Consider the following 23,856-nt stretch of genomic DNA (forward strand, 5'->3'; position numbering starts at 1 on the left):
GCACCTTACCATTTGGCTACACTAGCAATAATCTATGGAGAGAGTGAAATTGTGCAATTCCCTCTTCTTGAGAGTAGGGAAAGCTTTTGAGGCTGTGATACATATCACACTGAACCCGCACAGACTGCAAAGTTTGTCACCATGGATCTGAATCTTGGAGTAACTTGAAGCCCAACAAGATTCCCAGGGTTATATAAGCTTTTGAGAATCACAGTTCTAAAGAACAATAAAATCAGAGTCCAGCAGCACCTTGAAGACCAACAAAGATTTATTCAAGGTGTGAGCTTTCGAGTGCAAGCACTCTTCATCAGACTAAGAACTGACCATCATAACAGTAGGAATATATAAGCAAAAGTTAATCTTGTTACATTAGTAAACTGTGTCACAGCATCCACACACAGCCACATGATAACTCCCGGCCAATCAAACCCCTCTAACCCATTTGTAGTTCACAAAGACATATCAGAAATAAAACTGTCACAGCCAGTGATCCACGGCTTCCACCCTCCTGTTTACTGCTGGCCCCATCTGTCTCCATACCAGTGTGAAACTTTCTGACAAGTAGAAGCTAAGCTGGCAGCTACCTTGTCTTCGGACCAGAGAGTAGAATTCAAAATTACATTATATATTACTAACAGTCACAAAATCCCGATTAAAATAAATTGTGAGGAATGTAGATACACATTAAACAAGGTTAGCAGGTATAAAGGTAAAGGTAAAGGTATAGGCACTCGATCTATATCAGTCTGGCTTCCGCCCTGGCCACGGGGTGGAGACGGTGTTGGTCGCCCTGTTGGATGATCTCCGTCGCCAGCTGGATAAGAACCAAAACCTTGAACCTGATCTGGAAGCTAATTGGTAGCCAGTGCGGCTGCCTCAGCACAGACTGGATATGGACCCTCCAAGATGACCTCCAAGGAAACTTGCTGGTTCTAGGAAACTTGCTGAGCAAGTCCCTAACACACTTTCACACAATTTAAATTAAGCAAGCACACAAGAAAGAAAAAAGTTGTGATGATATGAAAGAAGATATGTTGGGTCAGAAAAGATCAATAGCTATCTTCCATGACACATAGATGTCTGTGAAGAGAGAAGTAGGAAGACAAACCAGGGTGCATATGGATCCAAGAACAGCACTCACAAGTGCTGTATACCCAAAAATGAGTACTAAGGCCAGGTTTGGGCAATTCACTCCTAAAACAATGGGTTTGAATTCATTACAAGTGTGAAATAAAGAAATGGAGACCAGCTGACAGTTTTAGGAAGTCTGTGACAAGGAAATCTTGAATGAGTTAAACCCTCTGGAGGGATTCTCTGGTGGAGCCACTATGCTAAAACGGGTTTGATGAGGAAATGGCTGGGGTAGGTAGATAATCAGGGAAGAAATTAGGAAATTAATAACTTGAGGTGTTGGGATAGTGCTGAGGGCTATCTGAAAAGATTAGCAAACTGCCAGAGTCCAAAGATTCCTTTATTGAGCCATTCCACAGCCCCCTTTTGCAATTAATTAGGTAATTCCGTGCTAGCTGAGATCCTTCTAGAGCATGAGTCTGTGGGAATTCCGGGGGGCAGTCCACTGCCTTCCCCTCTTGCCTTAATGGACTTGGCCACAAGTTGAAGGGCTTTGTGGGTAGGCCATGGGTATCAACATCAAAAGTGGGGAGCTGGTTGTGGCGTGATATGGGGAGGTCCAGGGTGGCTTATCAACTCTTGCCTTTCTTTCCGGCCTACAACAGGCAGAGCCACTGTAGTAGTAGTAAAGGGAGGAGGAGAGGGAAGGTGGGCGAAAAGTGTGGGTAGTGATGTCACTTCTGCTGACGTGTCACTTCCATGGAGCAGGGAGACATGGCCAGTTGACATCAATTCCGGGGGTCCTTGGAGATTTGTTTCAGGGGCTTCTCCATGATCTAAAGATAGAAAAAGGCTGTTCTAGGGAGACGTGGCAGCCCACTAGAGCACACTTGTACTATTCCTGGTCTGCAAACCTGACTGCACAAGTTCCCTGGCTTAGCTGTACTTTACTAAGATGTACCAGAAATAAGACAAGAGGTTCACAAACTCCCCCTTTTGCATGGGATTGAGGCTGTGGTCCTAATTTGAGACTGCAGCCCCTGGCAGGCATCTCCCCACCCTCAACTTTCCTGAATAATTTCCTTCTGTCAGTCTCATCTTATCCTGCATGTCCCTATTTTTATCCCTTTTTGTCACACACTTGAGTGATAAGCACAGCCAACCCTTCCTAAGATAAAACTTCTTCTCAGGAGCAGCATCCGTTATCGCCACACTCAAGCAAGGATTCGACCTTTGGAGTATTTCCTTAGGAACCTGCAGCTATAGTGTCAGGATTTGCTTCTCAGGATGACCACCAACCATCCTTCGGCCCTCAAATTTCTAGATTCTCTCCATCTCTCTCTTTCACACACAGACACGTATAACCCTCCTTTCCCCACTCACATTTCCAGTTGGTCTCTGTCGCTCCCTCTCTCATGCATCCATAGCTACAACCTTGAGGAAGAAGGTAATCATGCCCTAGGGCAGTGGTTCTCAACCATTTCTTTGCCGTGCCCCCAACTTTGGCACCGAAGCCCAGCAGGGACACAGCTTGAGGAGCTGCCAGCTAGCGCTGCAGAGGTGCTTCCACCAGCACCCCCCCAGCTGGGGCCATGGACAACCCCCCCTCCCACACGAGGTGACTGGAGGAGGGCAAGGGCCCTGCCTGGAAGAAGGGGCTGCTGCTGCTGCTGCCACCACCGCATCCATATTGCTCGCTCTCCCACTCCAGGCTGGGCTTGGACATGCGTCTTGCTCTCCTGGCTTACCACTTCTCTCCTTTCTCCCTTCTTTTAACCATGGGGGATTCTGCGGCAGCCTTGCTGCAGAGCACGTGGGGCTTGTCGGACCGAATCAGGTAGGATGGGGCGACTTTGGACCCTTGGGGGGAGGGGGTCGCTTTCTTTCCAGCTTTGAAAGAAGCATTTCGGCGCATTCCTCGGCAGGTACTGGTGAGACCCTGTGGGCAGGCTGGGCAGCTGCAGAAGGAGCCAGTGGGGTGTTGGAAACGCATGTGTGTACACATGCCCACAACGAACAAGGCGGTGTGGAGGCAGCCATTACCATGTCTCTACCACCTCCGCCCACCTCCACCAGCCACTGGTCACCGCCTCAGCCACCACCACCGACCTCCACATGCTGCCTGCCACCAGGGTGGTGGGCAACCTGGCAACCCTGTGGAAAGGGCCAGGCGACCTCAAATGGGGTCCCGACCCCAAGGTCACTGCCCTAGGAGGTCATGCTAGAGGAATTGGCCTGCCAATCTCCTAGGGACAAAATAACAAAGAGACTTCAAAAGACCTACTAAATAAGGTCTTCTTGTGTGAATTCCTGCATGAATTAGGGTTACCAACTCCAGAATGGGTAATTCCTGGGGATCTGGGGACAGAGCCTGGGAAAGGCATCTCAGCATAGTACAAAGTCACAGAGTCCACCCTGCAAAAGCAGCCATTTCCCCCAGGGGAACTGACCCCGGTAGACTGGAGTTCAGGTGCAATTCCAGGAGATCTGCAGGTGGCATCTGGAGGCTGGCAGCTTCCCTCCACAAACTCTGCCCTCCCCAGGCTCCACACCAAATCTTGGGGAATTTCCCCACTTGAAGCTGCCAATCCTATGTGCATGGTTGAGGGAGGCCACTTCAGAAGGGCCACTCAGCAGACCAAGCAGCTAGCTTCTGAAACCTGCCCTGAGTGCTCTACTGAGCAACCGGATGAAGCACAAGCCTGCCTCTGATCCATCATTTGGCACAGCTGTTGCTATTCCAATATCTACCTGAGCTTCAAACACCTGACAGTGAAAGTCTCTGGCAGAGAGGGGTGAAGGAGTCTGAGAGGCTCTGGAACAACCTGCATGAGTTTACAAGGCAGTTTCAGGACACTGTCAAAGAAAACATCACGCAAGAGCAAGAGAGCTCATTCGGATTTATCCACTGCTGCTGAGTTTTCCAAAAGGAGTCGTGTAGCACCAGTGCAAAGCTTTGCAACCATCTGCCAAGAACGAAGTTCAAAAATCTACTTTTGAAACCTAGCTGGTCTCCATTTGCATTGTGTCTACCTCATGAAGAGATCTGAGGCCCCTGCCATGACGGATACTTTCCTCATCTATCTGCAGAAGGTAGGACAAAAAGCTGATTCTTTAGCAACCTGTTTGCCCCTTTCATGTCTCTCTGCTTAAAGAGCCACACAACAAAGGGAGAAGAATGGCCAGTTTGGTGTAGTGGTTAGGAGTGCATACTTCTAATCTGGTGAGCCAGGTTCAATTCTGCACTCTCCCACATGCAGCCAGCTGGGTGACCTTGGGCTCGCCACGGCACTGATAAAGCTGTTCTGACTGAGCAGTGATATCAGGGCTCCCTCAGCCTCCCCTCCCTCACAGGGTGTCTGTTGTGGGGAGAGGAAAGGGAAGGTGACTGTAAGCCCCTTTGAGACTCCTTCAGGCAGTAAAAAGTGGGGTATAAAAACAACTCTTCTAAATAAAAGGCTGATAAAAGAAAACAGGCAAGATGGGCTCACCTGGTCAGGTAGAGAAAAGCAGCATATAAGAATGAACTCTAAACAAATCCAAAGGTTGCGGTTGTTGCAGCACAGTTGACCACTTGGTTTTGCAGCTCAATCAGAAATTCCTTGGCATGGAGTCACATTGTAGTGTTGCCAACTGTGGACTGGAAAATTTCTGGAGATTTGAAGGTAGAACCTGGGGGAGGTGGGAATTGGGGAGCATAGAAATCTTACCCAGATATCACACCATAGGGTCTACCTTCCAACGCTGCCACAGTCTCCAGCAAAACTAATCTCTATTGTCAGGAGTTGGAATTACAGATCTCCAGGCCCCCACCTGGAGGATGGGAACATTAATCACAGGGCCATTCGACACCGGGATCCATGTTGCAAATTGTTTGCGGAACGAAAAATCGCCATTTTAAATAGTGGAATTCATCGTTATGCATACCTGCCTTTGTAGTGGAATCCAGTTGCGTTTCTATCGTTTCCCACAGGGTTCCGGTCTCTGCAAAAATCGCTAGCCAGGAAGCGTTATTGCTGAGCTGTGTCCCGCCCCTGGCCATCAAGCAGCCAACGGGCGGCCGTTATCATGCTCCCAAACAACCCCTTTCCCTTTAAGGAAGGTTTTAAAAAAACACACACACGTTGCAACGAATATGCGTTGATTCGTTGCAACGGAGAGACCCATCCAGCTAGCAGGTGGTGTTTGAGCTGCCGTTTCATCGTTGCCACGCTCCCCCTGAGTGAAAAAAAAATCCCCCCCCCCTCACGGGCGCGATTTTCGGTCGAAAACAGTGTGAAAAATAAAGGGAAAATAAACCAGCAAACGGGCCTCTGTGTTGCTTGTGCTTGGTGACTTTAAACAGAGGGACTGCAGCCAGGGAAGCCTCACTGGGTAAACGAAGGCTTGCCGGTGCATCGATCTCCGCTTGCTCGGAGAAAAAAAAATGGCAATCGCTTCACTGGAAGATCAGAGGAGAGAGCCAGGGGGAGGGACTTTGCAGAAACCGCAACAATGGTAACGCACAGAACTTTCCCGCTAGTGTTGCAGATTGGTTGCAGGAGTGAATCCACTTTTTGGGAGGGTGAATCCACTTTTTGGGATTTCCCTGAAAGCGCTACAACAAAGCACTGGGGGGGAGGCCAAACTGAAAAGGTAAGTTCCAGCAGGGGATGGGGGACAGGCTCTGCACCCTCTGGAGTGGCATCACACCCTGCTTGCCTCAGTGCTGGGGGGTAGTTAAGCCCTTGCATGTGCCTGGTCCTGGTCAGCAGACTCTGAATGGCCCTGTGGGAGGACAGGACTAAGGTCTGATCTTTAATATTATTACGGTTGTTGTTGTTAGGTGCGAAGTCATGTCCGACCCGTTGCGACCCCATGGACGATGATCCTCTAGGCCTTCCTGTCCTCTACCATTCCCCGGAGTCCATTTAAGTTTGCACCTACTGCTTCAGTGACTCCATCCAGCCACCTCATTCTCTGCCGTCCCCTTCTTCTTTTGCCCTCGATCGCTCCCAGCATTAGGCCACAGATTCACATGGAGTAGTCACAGTACACAGATGTCCACCCTGCTCTTTCTGTCTCAATTTTTTTTTACTGTTGATAAAATGTTATGTGCCCACATGCTTCTTTCACTGTTGCCACTTAGAAGAAGAAGAGCTGGATTTTTGTGGAACAAAAAGGCGTCTAAAAGTGGTTTACAAACACTTTTTCTCTTCGTCTCCCCACAACAGACAACCTGTGAGGGATGTAGGGCTGTGAGAAGTCTGAGAGAACTGGGAATGGGCCGCAGTGACCCATCAGGCCTCAGGTGTCTCATAGCAGTTTCCAATCACCTTCCCTTCCTCTCCCCATAACAGTCTCCCCATGAAGGAGGTGGGGTAGAGGGAGAACTAAATGCTGGGAGTATTGAAATGGCCATAAATGATGCTTTCTGATCTGTTCCAGCTGCAACACAAAACATATTCAGCAGTTAGCTAGAAAGGTATATGGGACCTGCTGGTATTTTTGTTGTTGTTGTTAGGTGCGAAGTCGTGTCCGACCCATTGCGACCCCATGGACGATGATCCTCTAGGCCTTCCTGTCCTCTACCATTCCCCGGAGTCCATTTAAGTTTGCACCTACTGCTTCAGTGACTCCATCCAGCCACCTCGTTCTCTGCCGTCCCCTTCTTCTTTTGCCCTCGACCGCTCCCAGCATTAGGCCCTTCTTCAGGGAGTCCTTCCTTCTCATGAGGTGGCCAAATTATTTGAGTTTCATCTTCAGGATCTGGCCTTCCAAGGAGCAGTCAGGGCTGATCTCCTCTAGGACTAGTCAGGGCTGATCTCCTCTAGGACTGACCGGTTTGTTCGCCTTGCAGTCCAAGGGACTCGCAAGAGTCTTCTCCAGCACCAGAGTTCAAAAGTCTCAATTCTTTGACGCTCGGCCTTCCTTATGGTCCAACTTTCACAGCCATACATTGCAACTGGGAAGACCTTGACTAGACTCACTTTCTAGCCTTGACTAGATGCCCTTTCGTTGGCAGGGTGATGTCTCTGCTTTTTAGGATACTGTCTAGATTTGCCATAGCTTTCCTCCCCAGGAGCAAGCATCTTTTAATTTCTTTGCTGCAGTCCCCATCTGCAGTGATCTTGGAGACCAGGAAAATAAAATCTGTCACTATCTCCATTTCTTCCCCATCTATTTCCCAGGAATTGAGAGGGCCGGATGCCATGATCTTTGTTTTCTTGATGTCGAGTTTCAAGCCAACTATTGCACTCTCCTTTCACCCGCATCAACAGGCCCTCTTTGCTTTCTGCCATTAGAGTGGTATCATCTGCATATTTGAGGTTGTTGATATTTCTCCCTGCAATCTTGATCCCAAATTGTGACTCCTCTAACCCCGCCTTTCTCATTATGTGCTCCGCATACAAGTTAAATAGGCAAGGCAACAGTATACAGCCTTGCCAAACTCCTTTCTCAGTTTTGAACCAATCAGTGATTCCATGCCCGGTTCTCATTATTGCTTCTTGACCTGCATATAGGTTTCTCAAGAGACAAATAAGATGCTCTGGTATTCCCATCTCTTTAAGAACTTGCCACAATTTGTTGTTCTCCACACAATCAAAGGCTTTAGCATAGTCAATGAAGCAGAAGTAGACATTCTTCTGGAACTCCCTAGCTTTCTCCATGATCCAGCGTATGTGGCAGGATCAGCCTCTGCTCTCTGCCATGTTTGATTTCATTGAACCTGAGAGACTCCATCTTTGTGTGCTGTGCTCTTGCTGTCTTTCCCATTTCACCAGAATGCTTATGGCTCTGTAGTATCTCTTTGATCCCCCCTTTGATCCCTCCGATTTCACACTGCATGTTCTCCCTGCTGTGATACATTGTTGCCATTGTCCCTTTAAACATCTTATCTGTAGCCTGGGGCGCTGGCCTGACCAAGGCCGTGCTAACTCTGGCACTTTGGCAGGAAGCCTGGGATGGCACCTGGGTGAGGAGCGACCCCCTCCCCTTGGGAACAGGTCTGGTTTCGGCAGAAGAATTGTATTGATAACTGCTTGCATCCCTGATATCGAACAGTCTTGACTTCAGATGTTAAAATGCTCAGATCTACTTCCAATTAAAGCTTTCTTTCTATAGAAGCCTGACTGTGAGTTTTGTCTGCCCTTGATGGTATGTTCGCAATTTGATCTCTAGTTCTTGTGCCTCTTCAAAATCCTGCCTGTACTTTTAGAAGTTCTCGGTCCACATATTCCTGGAGCCTAGCTTGTAGGATTTTGAGCATAACTTGATAATTAAATTGATAATTAAAACAGTATAAAATATGAAAACATTCCAGCTATAAGAATCAACATTCTAATTTTAAAACTATAAAACTTCTTATAGCTTGAATGTTTTCAAATTTTATACTGTTTTAATTATCAATGATTCTTTTATGTACTTTGTAAATGCCAGATGTTTTTATGTACTTTGTAATTTGATTACTGGTCTAGTACCATAATAATAATAAAGATCAGACCTGCAGGAGACAGGACTAAGGTGACCATATTATGGCGAAGCTCTCACGATTTTCTAGAATTTGACCCGCATCCAGCAGCATTTTTAAAAAGTCCAGATTGTTTTCATGAAGTCCTGGGAAGGCACGGAGCTCCTGGGGAGCAAAGAGTTAATGACCCGCCCTCGCCGGAGCATCTGGGTGTGGGGCGGGTGGGAGAATGCAGCTGGGACCAGTGGGCTGGCATCTCTTGGCGGCAGAGCATGGTCGTCCCCCTCCAGAGCCTGCCCCGTGGATCCCCCCCCCCCCACTGCAAGGGGAGAGAGTGAGAAAGCACCGCGGTCAAGACCTGGGGGGGACAGGTGCAACCCCCATGTGCGGGCAGGAGCCGCTTGGCGCGGAGACTGAAGGGCACTGCCGGGGGGGGGGGTACCTGGGCATGAGTGCTGCTGAGAGAGAGTCGCCCCTCCACTGAGAAAAGAGGAGCCAGGATTCCCAGCATGTTTACTTGCAAGTAACCCCCAATCCCTTTGCAGAGTCAAGCGGCAGGTCTCAAATCTCATCGCTCTTGTTTTCTTAGCATGGAAGAAGGGGACGCTCCTGACCATACACAAAGTGCTTTCCCTGCCCCTGGCACCCCACCCTCCCCCCATACCGCCAGGCTTAGTTAGGAGACTTTCGGGAGTCAATTTTCTTCTTGCTTTTGGCTTAGAAAGCGGCGACCACGTTTCTGGCATGGAGACCCACCCAAAGGGATGCGTTTGCAGGCGGTGGATTTCAGGCCCACTGGGATTCAGGGCTGGACCCTTTTCGGAATGGGGGAGATCCTGGACTTTGGTGACCAGGCCCGCTTCGAGTACCCCGGCACTCCCCACGCCCTTGAAGCGGCAGCCTCTCTCCCCCCTCAACAGCCTGGAGGCTCCCAGTATGAGTAAAATGCCCCCAGCCCCCCCCCATCAATGGTGTTCCACTTTACCACTATTAAAATCTGGTCACCTTAGACAGGACAGTTCTGCACCCGACTGCTGGCCACCTGCCACCGTTCTGCCCCCTCTCCTCATCAGCCATGGCACGAATCCATCTTCTCCCCAACTGCAAACAAATTGATAGAGTCACAAAACCCCTGCTAGGTCTGAAGGTCTTCATGGCCTGGAGACCGCACTCCCATCAGCCTGCATCTTACCCAAGCCGTAGGAGACCAGGTTGGGAAATTCCTGTAGATTTGGGGGTAAAGCCTGGGGAGGGTGAAATGTATAAGGCTATAAGGCCATAGAATCTACCCTCCAAAGCTGCCTCCAGGGGAACAGTTGGGGATCAACTGTAATTCTAGTGCAATTCCAGGCCCCATCTGGAGACTGAAATCCCTAGCTAAGCCACTGTCCTCAAGAGTCAGCTTCCTTTTAGACACAGTTCAGTACATTACTTACAAGTAAACCAGAGGAGGCACCCATACAGTTCTCTGAGATGGTCTGTGAGCCAACATATATTTGAGAAAGGAAAGCAGAGGTCCCTCCGCACTCCAAACCCCAACAGCTCCAGGGTCCACATCCAATCCCCATTTATTTCCCAAGCTGGAGTTACCAGCCCCTTTTTTAGGGAGTGTATAGAGTTCCCAGGCTCCCACCATCACTTTTTAAAAAAATAACCACCTGGACACGACATCCGCGTTCTCCAGAAGTGATATCAGTCTGCTGCAGGGATTGCTGGGAACACTATGGTTTACCAGTGATTCCTAGAGAAGTGTGACACCATGTTCGGGTTTCTCCCTAAAGTGCTGTCACCTGCCGTTCCCCGCCCCCCATGGATGTAAACCGCCCAGAGACAACTGGCCTGATAGAGGATTCTGACCGGTTGCCTGGCAACCTTAGGAGTGTGACTTCTACCCAATGTCCTCCGTGATCCTGGTTACAATAATCTCACCCAGTGCAATAAATCCCCCACGTAACAAGGAAATAAAGCAGTACAACTACAAGGAATCAAAACTCCACCCCCACAGCTATGGCACAGGTGCAAAGTTGTTCAGCAGTCACACATATGAAGCGGATGGCCGGCCAGTTGCAGAGTGGGCCTTCGGCTTAGAGTAAGGTGACCAGATTTTAAGATTGGTACAGCGGGACACCAATGACTGGGGGAGGGGGTGGTGGTTCTTGATTAAAAATTTTATCTATATGGAGCAACAAAAATAACGCATAGAATGCAAAAATAGTATTGTAATATATATATTTAATTTCAATATAAGTACAATTTGCCAGGTACCCCCAGATGTCCCTCCAAAAGTGGGACAATCTGGTCACTTTAGCTTAGAGGTGATTCCAGTTTTTGAGCACAGCCTGTTCAGCCATTGACTCTTCGCTGTAAAGCTCATCTTAACATTTCTCCGGTGGTTGTGTGCACAGAGACATGATTGTCCCCAGGAAATAGCAGCATCTCAGAGAGAACTCTCCGTTTATTATGTTGAGCCTAAATGGATAACTGACTTCCTGAATATACAAGATTAGACTAGGTGAGCCCATCTGGCCTGTTTTCTTTTATCAGCCTTTTATTTAGAAGAGTTGTTTTTATACCCCGCTTTTTACTGCCTGAAGGAGTCTCAAAGCGACTTCCATTCACCTTCCCTTCCTCTCCCTGCAACAGACAACCTGTGAGGTAGGTGAGGCTGAGAGAGCTCTGACAGGACTATTCTGTAAAATCAGGAATCAAACCCGGCTCTCCAGCTTAGAGGCTGCTGCTCTTAACCACTAAACCATGCTTTGTTTTCAGACCCTGAAATTATCTCCTTCTATTAAATTACACTTATTGTTGATATCACCGACTATAAATATCAGCAAAATACTGATTTCTCCAACACTCAATTCTCCATCTTGTATTGGCAAACATATGAAAAACTTTAACTCAGTTAATTGAGGTAGACACTAAAATTTCACCCTCAATGAACATATGTGAATGCCCTACTGAGTGGGCTGGTAGCATCCTTTCCCTAATTTTTAGCCAAAGAACAAAGTTTGAGACTGGTGACGCCTTTAAGGCCAACAAAGCTTTATTCTGGATATAAGTTTCCATGTGTGTGCCCACAAAAGCTTAGACCCAGAAAGGTGCCAATGGATTCCAATTTTGTTCTATTGCTTCAGATCAACACCTGAGACTTAATTTTAGCTGTGCAACTGAACCTCAGATACAAAAGTCCATGCAAGAAATCTGTGCATCTCTTGGTTTGAAGCACAGCCAACCAACACCATATGTTGTGTGGCAGCATTACAGTAAATCCTAATTGCTTGTAAATTATCAAGATTAGTCACCTCTGTTTATTTCTTGCCTTGAAAACCACTATGGAGACCCTAAACATTGGCTGTGACTTGATTGCACAAAAACCCCTACATTTAAAGACACTCATAGCATTATTCTGCAGCCCCAATACCCACTGGTGCTTTCTCTGCTGCAGCAAGTGATTTGTTACAACCATTGAGCATGCAGCAAAATCTGACTTGCTATCCAGCGAGCAACATCAGATTATGTGGGATGCAATTAACTGCAGGGCAAAAATCCCTCAAGCAGAACCAGATGTCCTCTAATGATGGTCTCCTACATCTCTTTTGCCAGGGTTCAGCAATGTTTCATAAGCGGGTTGTCACAACACTGAAAGAAGACCCAATTGATGGCCTTGAGGTTAACTAGATTAAAGGGTTACAGGCAGATTTAAAGGTTAGAGGTGGATTAAAGTGATATTCTGTGCTCTCCGATTGAACTCAGCTCTTATTTGCAGACAGAAAGACAGGATCAGCAGGAAACTAAACTCGTCTCCATCTGCAAGGAGGGTGGATTTCATTCACGGTACATTTTGTTTTATACTTTCCTGGCCGAATGAAAATGGCAGGGAGACCATCATGTCAGCTGCTCTTAATAGCCCTGGTGTTTTCCAGCATCTGCGCTGAGGACATCTTCCAGCCCATGCTGGTACTAGATATGGCGAAGCTTCTGCTGGATAATTATTGCTACCCTGAAAACCTGGTGGGGATGCAAGAAGCTATTGAGAAAGCCATTAAAAATGGGGAGATCTTGGACATCTCCGATCCCAATCTCCTAGCCTCTGTTCTGACTGCTGGCGTGCAAGGTGCCCTGAATGACCCACGGCTGGTGATTTCTTATGAACCCGGGACTCCAGTTGCTCCTAAACAAGAAACAGAGGTTTCTCTGACATCAGAGCAGCTCCTAGAAGTTATCCAACAGATAGTGAAGTCTGAGGTCCTAGCTGGCAATGTGGGCTACCTGAGGATTGACTACATTGTGGGTCAAGAAACTATACAGCAGATAGGTGCCTTCCTCATCGAAAAGGTATGGAAGACCCTGATGGAGACATCAGCTTTGGTGTTGGATTTGCGTTACTCCACTGGTGGGGAGGTCTCAGGTGTCCCCTTCATGATCTCCTACTTGCACCCTGATGACCGAGTGCTGCATGTGGATACTGTCTACAACCGGCTGTCCAACAGCACCACTGAGATCTGGACCTTGCCCAAAGTGATGGGCCCAAGGTACAGCAAGGACAAAGATGCTATTCTGTTGATCAGCCGATACACCACGGGGGTGCCAGAAGCTGTGGCCTACATACTGAAGCACATGCATCGGGCCATCCTAGTAGGAGAGAGATCTGCAGGGGGCTCCTTGAACATTCAGAAGCTGCGGGTCGGTGCTTCCCAGTTCTACATGACAATTCCTGTGTCTTGTTCTGTGAGTCCCTTGAGTGGCAGCGGGCAGACATGGGAAGGCAGTGGGGTGGTGCCGAGTGTGGCAACTTCAGTTGAACGAGCCCTGGAGGAAGCCTTGGCCATTCTGGCACTGCGCAAGATGATCCCCGGCACCATCGACCAGCTGACAAGCATCCTGAAGAACAACTACTCCATGGTCAATCGGGTGCCTTTGTTGCTGCAGCACCTTGCCTGTTTTGACCACTCTTCCATCCTGTCTGCAACAGACCTGGCTTCCCAGCTCAATATGGAACTCCAAGCTGTGTCTGAAGACCCCCGCCTCTCGCTGCGAGTCCCCACTCCTGGGGATACTGTCCCTGGAACAGTGGAGCAGCATGTTGCCACAGCTGCTGACCTGCCGGACAACCAGGAGTTTCTGCAAGCTCTGGTAGACACAGCATTCAAAGTGTTGGTGCTACCGGGCAATGTAGGTTACCTGCGCTTTGATGAATTTGCTGATGCTTCTGTACTAGGCAAACTAGGGTCTTACATTGTGCGCCATGTCTGGGAGCCACTGCAGACCACAGAAAAATTAATTGTGGACTTGCGCTACAATGCTGGGGGCCCATCTTCAAGTGCTGTGCCCATTTTGCTTTCCTACTTCCAAGACCCTTCTGCAGGTCCCATGCGTCTCTTCACAACTTATGACAGGCGCACAAACAGCACCCAGGATCACAACAGCCGGCTTGAAATGTTGGGCAAGCCCTATGGAGCCCAGCGCAATGTCTACCTGCTTACCAGCCACCACACAGCCACAGCAGCTGAGGAATTTGCCTACCTCATGCAGTCCCTTGGCCGCGCCACTTTGGTTGGTGAGATCACCGCAGGCAGCCTGTCCCACACACGCACCTTCTGCATCCTGCAGCTCAGCAAGGGGGCCAGCTGCAGCCTCCTCCTCAATGTCCCCATCCTCTCCTTCATTGACAACCACGGGGACTGCTGGCTTGGAGGCGGGGTGGTTCCAGATGCTATTGTGCTTGCGGATGAAGCTCTCGAGAAAGCTCAGGAGGTTCTGGCCTTCCACAAGGGCATGGGAGCTCTTGTGGAAGGTGTCGGGCAACTGCTGGAGGCTCACTACGCCATCCCTGAAATGGCCAGACGAGTCAGTGTCATGCTGAGTTCCAAGATGGCCCACGGTGGGTATCACACGGCAGTGGACTTTGAAACATTGGCTTCTCAGCTGACCAGCGACCTTCAAGAGGCCTCTGGAGACCACCAGCTGCACATCTTCCATAGCCATGTTGAACCTTCCCCGCAGGAACAGCCTCCCAACAAGACCCCCACACCCGAGGAGCTGAGCTACATCATTGAGGCTCTCTTTAAGGTAGACGTCTTGCCAGGCAATGTTGGGTACCTGCGCTTTGATATGATGGCTGAGGCCGAGACAGTGAAGGCCATTGGGCCACAGCTCCTGCACATGGTTTGGGAGAAGCTAGTAGACACCTCTGCCATGATTGTTGACATGCGCTACAATACTGGCAGCTACTCCAGTGCAGTGCCCATCTTCTGCTCCTACTTCTTTGACGCTGAGCCCCAGCAGCATCTTTACACCATTTTTGACCGGAGTACCTCTCACAGCACTGAAGGGTGGACCCTGCCAAAGGTGTCTGGCAAACGATATGGCTCTGCAAAGGATGTCTTCATCCTCATTAGCCACATGAGCGGCTCAGCTGCGGAGACCTTCACTCGCTCAATGAAGGACCTCCATCGGGCCACCGTCATTGGGGAGCCCACCGTGGGAGGTTCCCTTTCTGCAGGCATTTACCGCCTGGGCAGCAGCCCCCTCTATGCCTCTATCCCCAGTCAGGTGGTGCTCAGTCCACTCACTGGCAAAGTGTGGAGCTTGTCTGGGCTGGAGCCACATGTCACCACCCAAGCAGCAGAAGCCCTGGCTTCTGCTCAGAAAATCATTGGCTTGCGAACCAAGCTGCTCAATGTGCTGCAGACGGTGGGCAAGCTGATTTTGGAGAACTATGCCTTTGCCGACCGGGGGCTCGAAATGGCCACCAAGCTGGCTGATCTGATCTACAAAGCCCGTTACCGGAGGATCAATAGTGAGGCAGAGCTTGCGGAGGCAATGGCTGATGACCTGCAAGTGCTTTCTGGAGATGCACACCTGAAAATAGCCCACATCCCTGAGCATTTGAGAGAACGCATCCCTGGGAGTGTACCCATGCAGGTAAGTCATGGTTAGACTGACTTCTTAGCAACTGGTGGGCAAGGGTAGCTCTGCCTGATTCCTGCTCCTTTGACGTAAAGATCTGAGCAGGACACAGGTGGAGCAGAAGTTGGAGTCTTTTGTCTGTCACCCGCTGGTAGTCACAAATTTCCTGAGTTCGACCTACTGCCCATGATTCAGTAGATAAGCTTAATATGCTGTCACCCAACTTCTCTGCTCATGCAGTTTTGGTGGGAAATTCCATCAAGTCACAGCTGATTTATGGTGACCCCGCAGGGTTCTCAAGGCACAAAGTGGTTTGACATTGCTTGTGTCTGCACAGTGACTCCATGCATCCTTGGTGGTCTCCCAAGAACTCCCAAACCTGTTTAGCTTCTGACATCTGATGAGATTGGGCAATCCTGGGCCAGCCCAGCATTTTGCTCCCCCCTTGTGTGAATTAATGGTCTGCTTATGGATGTATATACCCAAGTGGGAGAGGAAAGACCAAGATGGCCAGTCATAGGGGGACAGCCCAGAATGAGCCACAGGTGCAATGGCATCAGCTGCACAGGAAGGTGTCTATCCCCAGATCTTCTGGAATGGAAGAGTGTAACAGCCCTGTAGCCTCAAGGAGTCTTTGGCATCCCTGCTGCTTTTTGTGGAGGCTGTAGTGTTCCCCCTCAAGAAGGCACAATTTGGAGGCCAGGAGGGCAGCTGTTTGCAGGGTGCCTGCTTGGCACAGCTTGCTCCAGAGCTCTGGCAGTTTCTCTGGAACTCTAACTGCCTAGGGATGGATGGGAGCTGTTGAATTCTTTTTCCCACACCCTTTTCCAGCTTGAGAGAGATGACATAAGGGAGTGGGAGAGACCAGGATTTGGGAGAGCCAAGTTCAAATCTCTATTCCACCATGGAAGTTGGCTTGGTTACCTTGGGTCAGTCACACACTGCTCAGCTTAACCTGCCTCACAGGGTGGTTGTGCAGATAGCATGGAGAAGGGGCATCTGTTGCAAGCTACTTTGGATCTCCACTAGGGAGAAATGAAGTGAATAAATACATTTAAATCCTGCCCAAATCTCAGACAGGGGAAAAAATTGTTTCCACAAAGACCCACTGGGAAAAGATGTGATTTACTGACCCCTGAATCTAACAGGCTGCCCAGAGTTATACATTCGCATATATTTGGTCCTGCTTAACCCAAGTTCTGCTGTTTCCCCCCTATCGTTCTTTCTTTTACACCAGACAAGCAGCCTTTGATTTCCTGTATTCAATCCATGGTCATAACTTAGTTTTAAAAGGTTCTGTATGGGAGCTTTATAATGTATTCAATTTGGGTTCATTTTTGAGTGAGTGAGTTTTTTTAAAACAAGTACTTAAAAAAAGAAAATGCAGTTTCATATCTTTGGATAAACGTTGTTCTCTGTCTAGTAAACAGTTTACTAGACAGTTTACTAGCTTAAACAGTTCCGCAGGGCCTGCAAAAAGGAGCTCTTCCGCCAGGCATTTGGCTGAGACCAGGCATAACCAACAGCGACCGAAGGGCCTCTACTCCCCCCTCCCCCGCCCCCCCTCAGAACTCCACCAGAATACTCTGGACCTGTTTGCACTGTTCATTGTTTATATTGTTTATACTGTTATATTGTTATATGGTTACAACTATTAGTTATTATTATTGTATGCTTATTCACGTTTTATAGGCAATTTCATGTACTGTTCTTATGTAAACCGCCATGAGCCTCTGGGGAGGGCGGTATATATATAAACAAACAAACAAACAAATAAATAGTAGATAAAATTGCTGGGATAAACCATAGCAACATATTCAGGATTGTGTTTAAACTCTCTGGCTAAGGTTTCAAATTCCAGGTTGGGGAATATCTGGAGGTTTGAGGACGGGGTCTGGGGAGGATAGCATTTGGGGGAGGGGACAGACATCAGCAGGGTCTAATATTATAGAGAACACCTTCCAAAGTGGCTGTTTTCTCCAGGGGAGCTGATATCTGCCATCTGGAGATCAGTTTGAATTCCAGGAGATCTCCAGGCCCCACTGGAAGCTGGCAATCCTATCTCTCTCATACATGATCCTTTTCTTTCATTGACCTCTCACTCCACTCCACCCCATTGTTATTCTTGAAAGATCATAACCATGTTCCGCCCATGACCACATTTCACCCATTTCAGATTCCTTCCATGGAGAATTTGGAAGACTTCGTGAAGTTTTCTTACCACACCAAAGTATTTGAAAACAACATTGGTTACCTGAGATTTGATATGTTTGGAGACTGTGAAATTTTATACCAAGTCTCCGACCTATTGGTAGAACATGTCTGGAAGAAGATTATCAACACCGATGCCCTGATCATTGACCTAAGGTTAGTAGAAAAGGAACGGGCTTGGTTCAGTGGCAGAGCCTCTGTTTGACATGCAAAAGGTCTCAGGTTCAATCCCTTGTATCCCCAGTGAAAAAGGACCAGGCAGTAGGTGATATGAAAGACCTCTGCCTGAGAACTAGGGGAGGAGCTGCTCCTAGTCTGATTAGACAGTAGCGGCTTTGAAGAGCCAATTCACTAGAAGGCAGTTTCATATGCTCAGGCAAAGGAAGCATGAAGCAACATCAGATATTCTAAATGTTCACTTTTATTCCAGGTTTTTTAATTTGCATTTTATTTTAAGTGCAAATATTTCATTTGCATTTCATTTCACTCCCAAACGTCACACTCATAATTCCACAGTTTTTAAAGCCCTTGTAAGCTGTATTTGCCAAAACATGATCAAGAAGTGTTTTGTTTTTTTTTTTATAATAATGGTTACCATCCAATTGAATGCTTGGAAGACTGGGGATTTACAGAAGACATGGAAACTCTGGCTCACATTTTCATTTGTAACAAAACAAAAAAAAGGAGTATGATGGTTATACCACTCCTGGGAGGAGTTGCAGCTCTGTGGTTAGGAGAAGAATCATAGAATCGTAGAGTTGGAAGAGGCTCATCTAGTCCAGCCCCCTGTAGTAGTAATAGTCCAATCAAATACCAGGTCAAATAGGTTGGTGAATACATTTTTGGGGATTTACCAGCTCACACGTTAAAATGGCGGATATAGCTAGAAGTTTGCTGGCCAGATACAGGAGATTGTCGATATCATATGGAGTGGCCTGAATATAGCACCTTCACCAGGTAAGCATGACGCTAAATTTTTGGCGTGTGGAAAAGCCCTAAGTATTTCTTAATTTAAAACAAAACCATTTAAAATCCCATAAATTCATAGATTAGGAGGAAGCATAGAAGTAACAAGCCTACAAAGAATGAGAAATACTCTCCTGGTTAGCTGTTGATTCCAGGAAGCCCAATAGTAACTCCCCCCCCCCCCAGCTGTTCCATTATATCTTTAGGGTTGTATCCTGAATGCTCTATTGTTAGGACACTAACACCATGTGATAATTCTCATGGCAACACCAACAGGAAAAGTCCTGTCTGTGGTAGAACCCCAGGGCCCCTCTACTCTTGGCAAAAAGGGGCTCAGGTAGCCAGTGTTGGGGACAGAGTTGCCAGGTTCACATTTGGAAATTCCTGGAGATGGTGGGGCTTGGAGAAGGGGCCTCAGTGGAGTGTAAAATGCTACAGAGCTTTCCATCCAAAGTTGCCATTTTCTCCAGAACGTTGTTCTGATTAGGGATGTGCCGGTCACAGCCAACGCCGGTCACAGCCAACGCTGCGCCACAGTGGGGAAGGGTGGTGCAGGCGGCGTCACAGCAACAGGCGCAACTGCGCAGGCTCCAAACCTGCATGGTTGCACTGGCCGTCGTGCTGCTGCCCGTGCTGCCCTCCCCCCGCAGCGCTGGTTGCGACTGGCAGGAACAGCCACCAAAGTGGCTGAATCGCACATCCCTAGTTCTGATCTGGAGATCATTTGTAATTTCGGGAGACTGGCAACTCTGTGATGGACCACAGCCTGTCTGGAGCCAACTTGATCAGAGACCTCCCAGAATGCATTTCACTGTGCCTGGGCCTAAGCAGCCCTCTTGATCTATCCCAGGTGAATTTCTCTGGTTCTCGCACCACACTGGTTCTGGTTCTCACACCACACTGAGAACCGCCCCATCTGCTTCATCCCCGAGGGGAAGGCTGGCCTAAGATTTCTGCACTCATTGGTCATGGTCCAACTGGACTTCTGGGTGGTCCATTGGATGAGGTGATGGTGGCCTCCACAAATGAAGTTCTTTAGGAGCAAAGCATAGCTAAAGATCACCTTAAGGTGGAATAGAAGCACAGCCCTGCGGAGACGAAGAAAGGACCCAGCTATCATCTTTCTCAAAGGGCACCATTTCGTTGCCAGGAAAGACACGCACAGCTCCTGCTGATCTGGACGTTTGGGTCCAGCGTTTGCTGCCATTCCAAGGCATTTTCTCTCAGAGACTATCTCTACCCCATGTCAGAAGGTCTGTCTGTTCTCACCTGTGTACAGATAACGTGATCTTGCTCTCCTCCTTTCTCTCTCTGCAGATATAATGTTGGGGGCCCAACTTCCTCCATAGCTACTCTGTGCTCCTATTTCTTCAATGAAGGACCCCCGATTCTTCTGAACAAAGTATACAATAGACCAAGCAATACAACCACTGACATTTGGACCCATTCACAGCTTAAAGGTGTTCATAATCATCATATTCTATATTTCGCTAACCAGTATAGAGGGCTGCCTCTATACTGGTACAGTAATTCCTTAAATGCTAAAACCAGGCTCTAGCAAGCATGGGCAGATCTGAATGACGTTACAAATGTAAGAAGAGTCCTGTGCAATTGGACCAATGGTCCATCTAGCTCTGCACCCTGTCACAAAGCAGGAGGGGTACAGCTCTGGGTTGGGAAAAACCTGAAGATGTTGGGGGTGACCTTTTAGTAAGTGGGATTTAGTGAGGGGGGGGAATCTCAGAGAAGCATAATGTCCACTCTCCAAAGCAGCCATTTTCTCCAAGGAAACTGATTTTTGTAATCTGGAAATGAGCTATAAGTCCAGGGGATCTCCAGTAACTGGTATTCAAAGATTTACTGTCCTGGAAGTTGAAAGTTCCATGGCTAATAGCTATCAATAATCTTCCTCTCCTCCATGAATGTGTCCAGTTCTCCTTTAAAGCCATTTAATGTAGCACCTGTTAAGTGGCAGTGAGTTCCATAAGTTAAAACCTTTTGTTCCTCCTGCTGCTCCATTTTATTGGGTGCAAAGGAGTTCCAGCCCTGAGGAAGAAAAATAGTTCTTCCTTCACACTTTGCATCTGCGGCCTCCATTATTTATAATTTTATCGATGTTATTGGTAGTCCGCCTTTCTCATGTGGACTTGAGATGGACTAGACAGGGTCAGTCAATATAATCAACAGGAGGGGACATCCAGTGAAGCAATGCAACAGGATTCATCTAGTAAAACCCTGGGAGCCAAGCTCAAGTATCAACAGGACATATTAAATGATGCTAAAATTACATCAGAGGATTCTACTGACAGCAGCAGGAAGTATGAGCTATACACAGCAATCCAGACCATGGCCTTTACCCAAGTATCTTTTTGAACCAGCATACTTTGGAGAAAGGCTGGCTCCTCTATGACACTCACTGCACTGGAAGTGCTCCTCTGGCCTGCTTTAGAAACATGAGAGGCCTCAAAGAATTTCACATATTACATTATAGTATGTAAAGGAGCCAATTGGATATTTAACATATCTGTTCCTGTATTTTATGTCTGCTCTTTTATTTATTTATGCCTGACCTAAAAGCAGCGATTCTCTCTGAGCTCTCTTAGCCCCACCTACCTTACAGGGTGTCTGTTGTGGGAAGAGGAAGGGAAGGCAATTGGAAGTTGCTCTGAGCCTCCTTTGGGTAGTAAAAGGGGATACAAAATCCAACTTTTCTACTCTCCTGGTGTCCATGAACATCTGGAGGACCACAGGTTGACTACCCCTGACATGGAGGATCCAGGGGAATTGATCTCTATCATCTAGATATCAGCTATAATTCCAGAAGATCCTCACATTTGTCTGTCATCCAAAGACAGCAGTGATGCAATAGGGGGTGCATGTGTGGGGGAATCTGATCCAGTTTTCTTCCATAGACTCCCCTCTGGTGGTACCACCTGGGTGAGGATAATTGCTCTGCTGATTTGCTTTTTCTCCCTCTGGCAGGAGTGCGATACGGTTTCCAGAAAGGCTTGGTCATCCTCACCAGTTCAGTGACTGCAGGAGCTGCAGAGGAATTTGCATCTATCATGAAGAGGCTGGGCAGGGCCTTCATTGTGGGGCAAAGGACCAGCGGAGGCTGCCAGCTGTCTCAGACGTACCATGTGGATGGCACTGACCTCTACCTCACCATCCCAATATCCAGATCCATCCTTTCCGGGGAGGAGTCCTGGGAGGGTGTAGGAGTAAGTCCACACTTGGTTGTTCCCCCTGAGATGGCCCTCGTCCAAGCCAAGGAGACGCTCAATGCACGCCTTCACCATCCCAGATAGACTTTCGGACTCCAGAAAAGGCAGGAGCACAGAAGAAAAAACGGAAAGGGGAATTAGTGAAGAAGACAGGTACCCAGTGACCCACCAGCTTCTACCAGGAGGCAAACTTTAATATATGTTCCAGTCTGCTGACTCCAGAGAGGAATCGCAGAATCACAGAATTATAGAGTTGGAAGGGGTCATACAGGCCATCTATTCCAACCCTCTGCTCAACGCAGGATCATCTCTCTTCCTGATCTGGAGCATCATCCATAACGTAGCCTGGTCTCTTCTCTCTGCACTTGAATTCAGACTTGTGGGATTGTTCTGTGTGGTACAAACAGAACTACAGGGTGGGGTGGGGGTTACTAGTTGAGTGCTTGAATAAAGAAAAGGGTTTGCTGTTTCAACATGGTGCTCCATGATTCAGTCTTATTTCTGCCCCAGCAGGAAAGCATGGCTCACTGGGAGTGCATCCTCCATGCCTAAGTCTCTCTTCCTCAGCTAGGATTGCCAACCTTCAAGTGGTTTCTGGAGATCTTCTGGAATTACAACTGATCTCCAGATGGAGAAAATGGCTGCTTTGGAAGGTGGGCTTTAGGTCTTCACATCCCTGCTAAGGTCATTGACTTCCCCAGACTCCACCTTTCCCAGACGCTGTTGGTAGAATAATTAATGCAGTAACAGTGCAATTTGTTTATTTAAAAATAGATTGTTGATTTAAAAATAGATAAAGGTTTATTTAGAAATTAACTTACTTAATAGGAAAGAGGAGAGACAGAAACAGGTTACTAACTGCAACTCAGTGAGGGAGAGTGTAAGACACTAAAAAGGGGGAAATTGCCCTAAGAGTAGCAGTCAAAGACAGACAAGGAATGACACTTAACTGTTGGTAGTCAGAGCTTCCCTCTCTGAGGGGATGTCTACTGCCTGTACCCACCACTGTATGGCTTGGCTGTCTCCTTTCAGGAAATGTCCCAGAATGTATCAGTTACAAATCAAGAGACTGAACATCAATATCGGGAGGGAAACAGTTATGGGGAAAACTCAACCCAAACTCTTTTCTTTTTCCAGCAAGTAACCATGATCTAGGGATGGGTTGCTAATCTTGCCCTTTCCCAACATGGCAATGATGCATTATCTGAAACCCAGAAGGTCTCATAATTTGTTGTTGTTGCTGTTATGTGCGAAGTCGTGTCCGACCCATCGCGACCCCATGGACAATGATCCTCCAGGCCTTCCTGTCCTCTACCATTCCCCGGAGTCCATTTAAGTTTGCACCTACTGCTTCAGTGACTCCATCCATCCACCTCATTCTCTGTCGTCCCCTTCTTCTTTTGCCCTCGATCGCTCCCAGCATTAGGCTCTTCTCCAGGGAGTCCTTCCTTCTCATGAGGTGGCCAAAATATTTGAGTTTCATCTTCAGGATCTGGCCTTCTAAAGAGCAGTCAGGGCTGATCTCCTCTAGGACTGACCGGTTTGTTCGCCTTGCAGTCCAAGGGACTCGCAAGAGTGTTCTCCAGCACCAGAGTTCAAAAGCCTCAATTCTTTGACGCTCGGCCTTCCTTATGGTCCAACTTTCACAGCCATACATTGCAACTGGGAAGACCATAGCCTTGACTAAACGCACTTTTGTTGGCAGGGTGATGTCTCTGCTTTTTAGGATGCTCTCTAGATTTGCCATAGCTTTCCTCCCCGGGAGCAAGCGTCTTATAATTTCTTTGCTGCAGTCCCCATCTGCAGTGAATCTCATAATTTAGCTAGTGATAAAAAGAGTAATTTAGGAAATGGAAAAAAGGCCTTATTACCAAGGATGAGTATAAACAAATAACCCATGATTGTAGGGAGAGTGTTAGAAAAGCTAAAGCTCAATATGAGTTTAGGCTAGCGAGAAATGCTAAACATAACAAAAAAGTTCTTTAGTTATATTTCAAATAAGAAAATGAATAGGGACACCAC

The 23,856-nt window shown here is 47.9% G+C and overlaps 1 protein-coding gene and 1 long non-coding RNA gene across 4 annotated transcripts; one reads left to right on the plus strand and one right to left on the minus strand.

Annotated features, from left to right (window-relative positions):
- Nucleotides 1-843: 843 nt before the first annotated feature.
- Nucleotides 844-10,590, minus strand: LOC143844000 (uncharacterized). 3 transcript variants are annotated; one of them, XR_013233786.1, is made up of 5 exons: nt 10,180-10,590; nt 9,527-9,622; nt 4,563-4,884; nt 2,455-2,505; nt 844-1,907 (listed from the first exon to the last, which is right to left on the minus strand). It is a non-coding gene; the product is annotated as an uncharacterized LOC143844000 (long non-coding RNA). The 3 variants fall into 3 exon arrangements; XR_013233785.1 differs by lacking the exon at nt 2,455-2,505 and having other exon boundaries at nt 10,180-10,583; XR_013233787.1 differs by lacking the exon at nt 2,455-2,505 and having other exon boundaries at nt 4,563-4,743; nt 10,180-10,575.
- Nucleotides 10,591-12,298: 1,708 nt separating this feature from the next.
- Nucleotides 12,299-23,065, plus strand: RBP3 (retinol binding protein 3). The gene is made up of 4 exons (XM_077350930.1): nt 12,299-15,448; nt 17,610-17,800; nt 19,928-20,070; nt 21,593-23,065. The coding sequence occupies exons 1-4, from the start codon at nt 12,389-12,391 to the stop codon at nt 21,916-21,918; spliced, it is 3,720 nt and encodes a 1,239-aa protein (XP_077207045.1). The 5' UTR covers nt 12,299-12,388; the 3' UTR covers nt 21,919-23,065.
- Nucleotides 23,066-23,856: the final 791 nt, after the last annotated feature.

This window comes from Paroedura picta, chromosome 8 (assembly GCF_049243985.1).
Source record: "Paroedura picta isolate Pp20150507F chromosome 8, Ppicta_v3.0, whole genome shotgun sequence".
In the NCBI taxonomy this organism is placed as follows: domain Eukaryota; kingdom Metazoa; phylum Chordata; class Lepidosauria; order Squamata; family Gekkonidae; genus Paroedura; species Paroedura picta.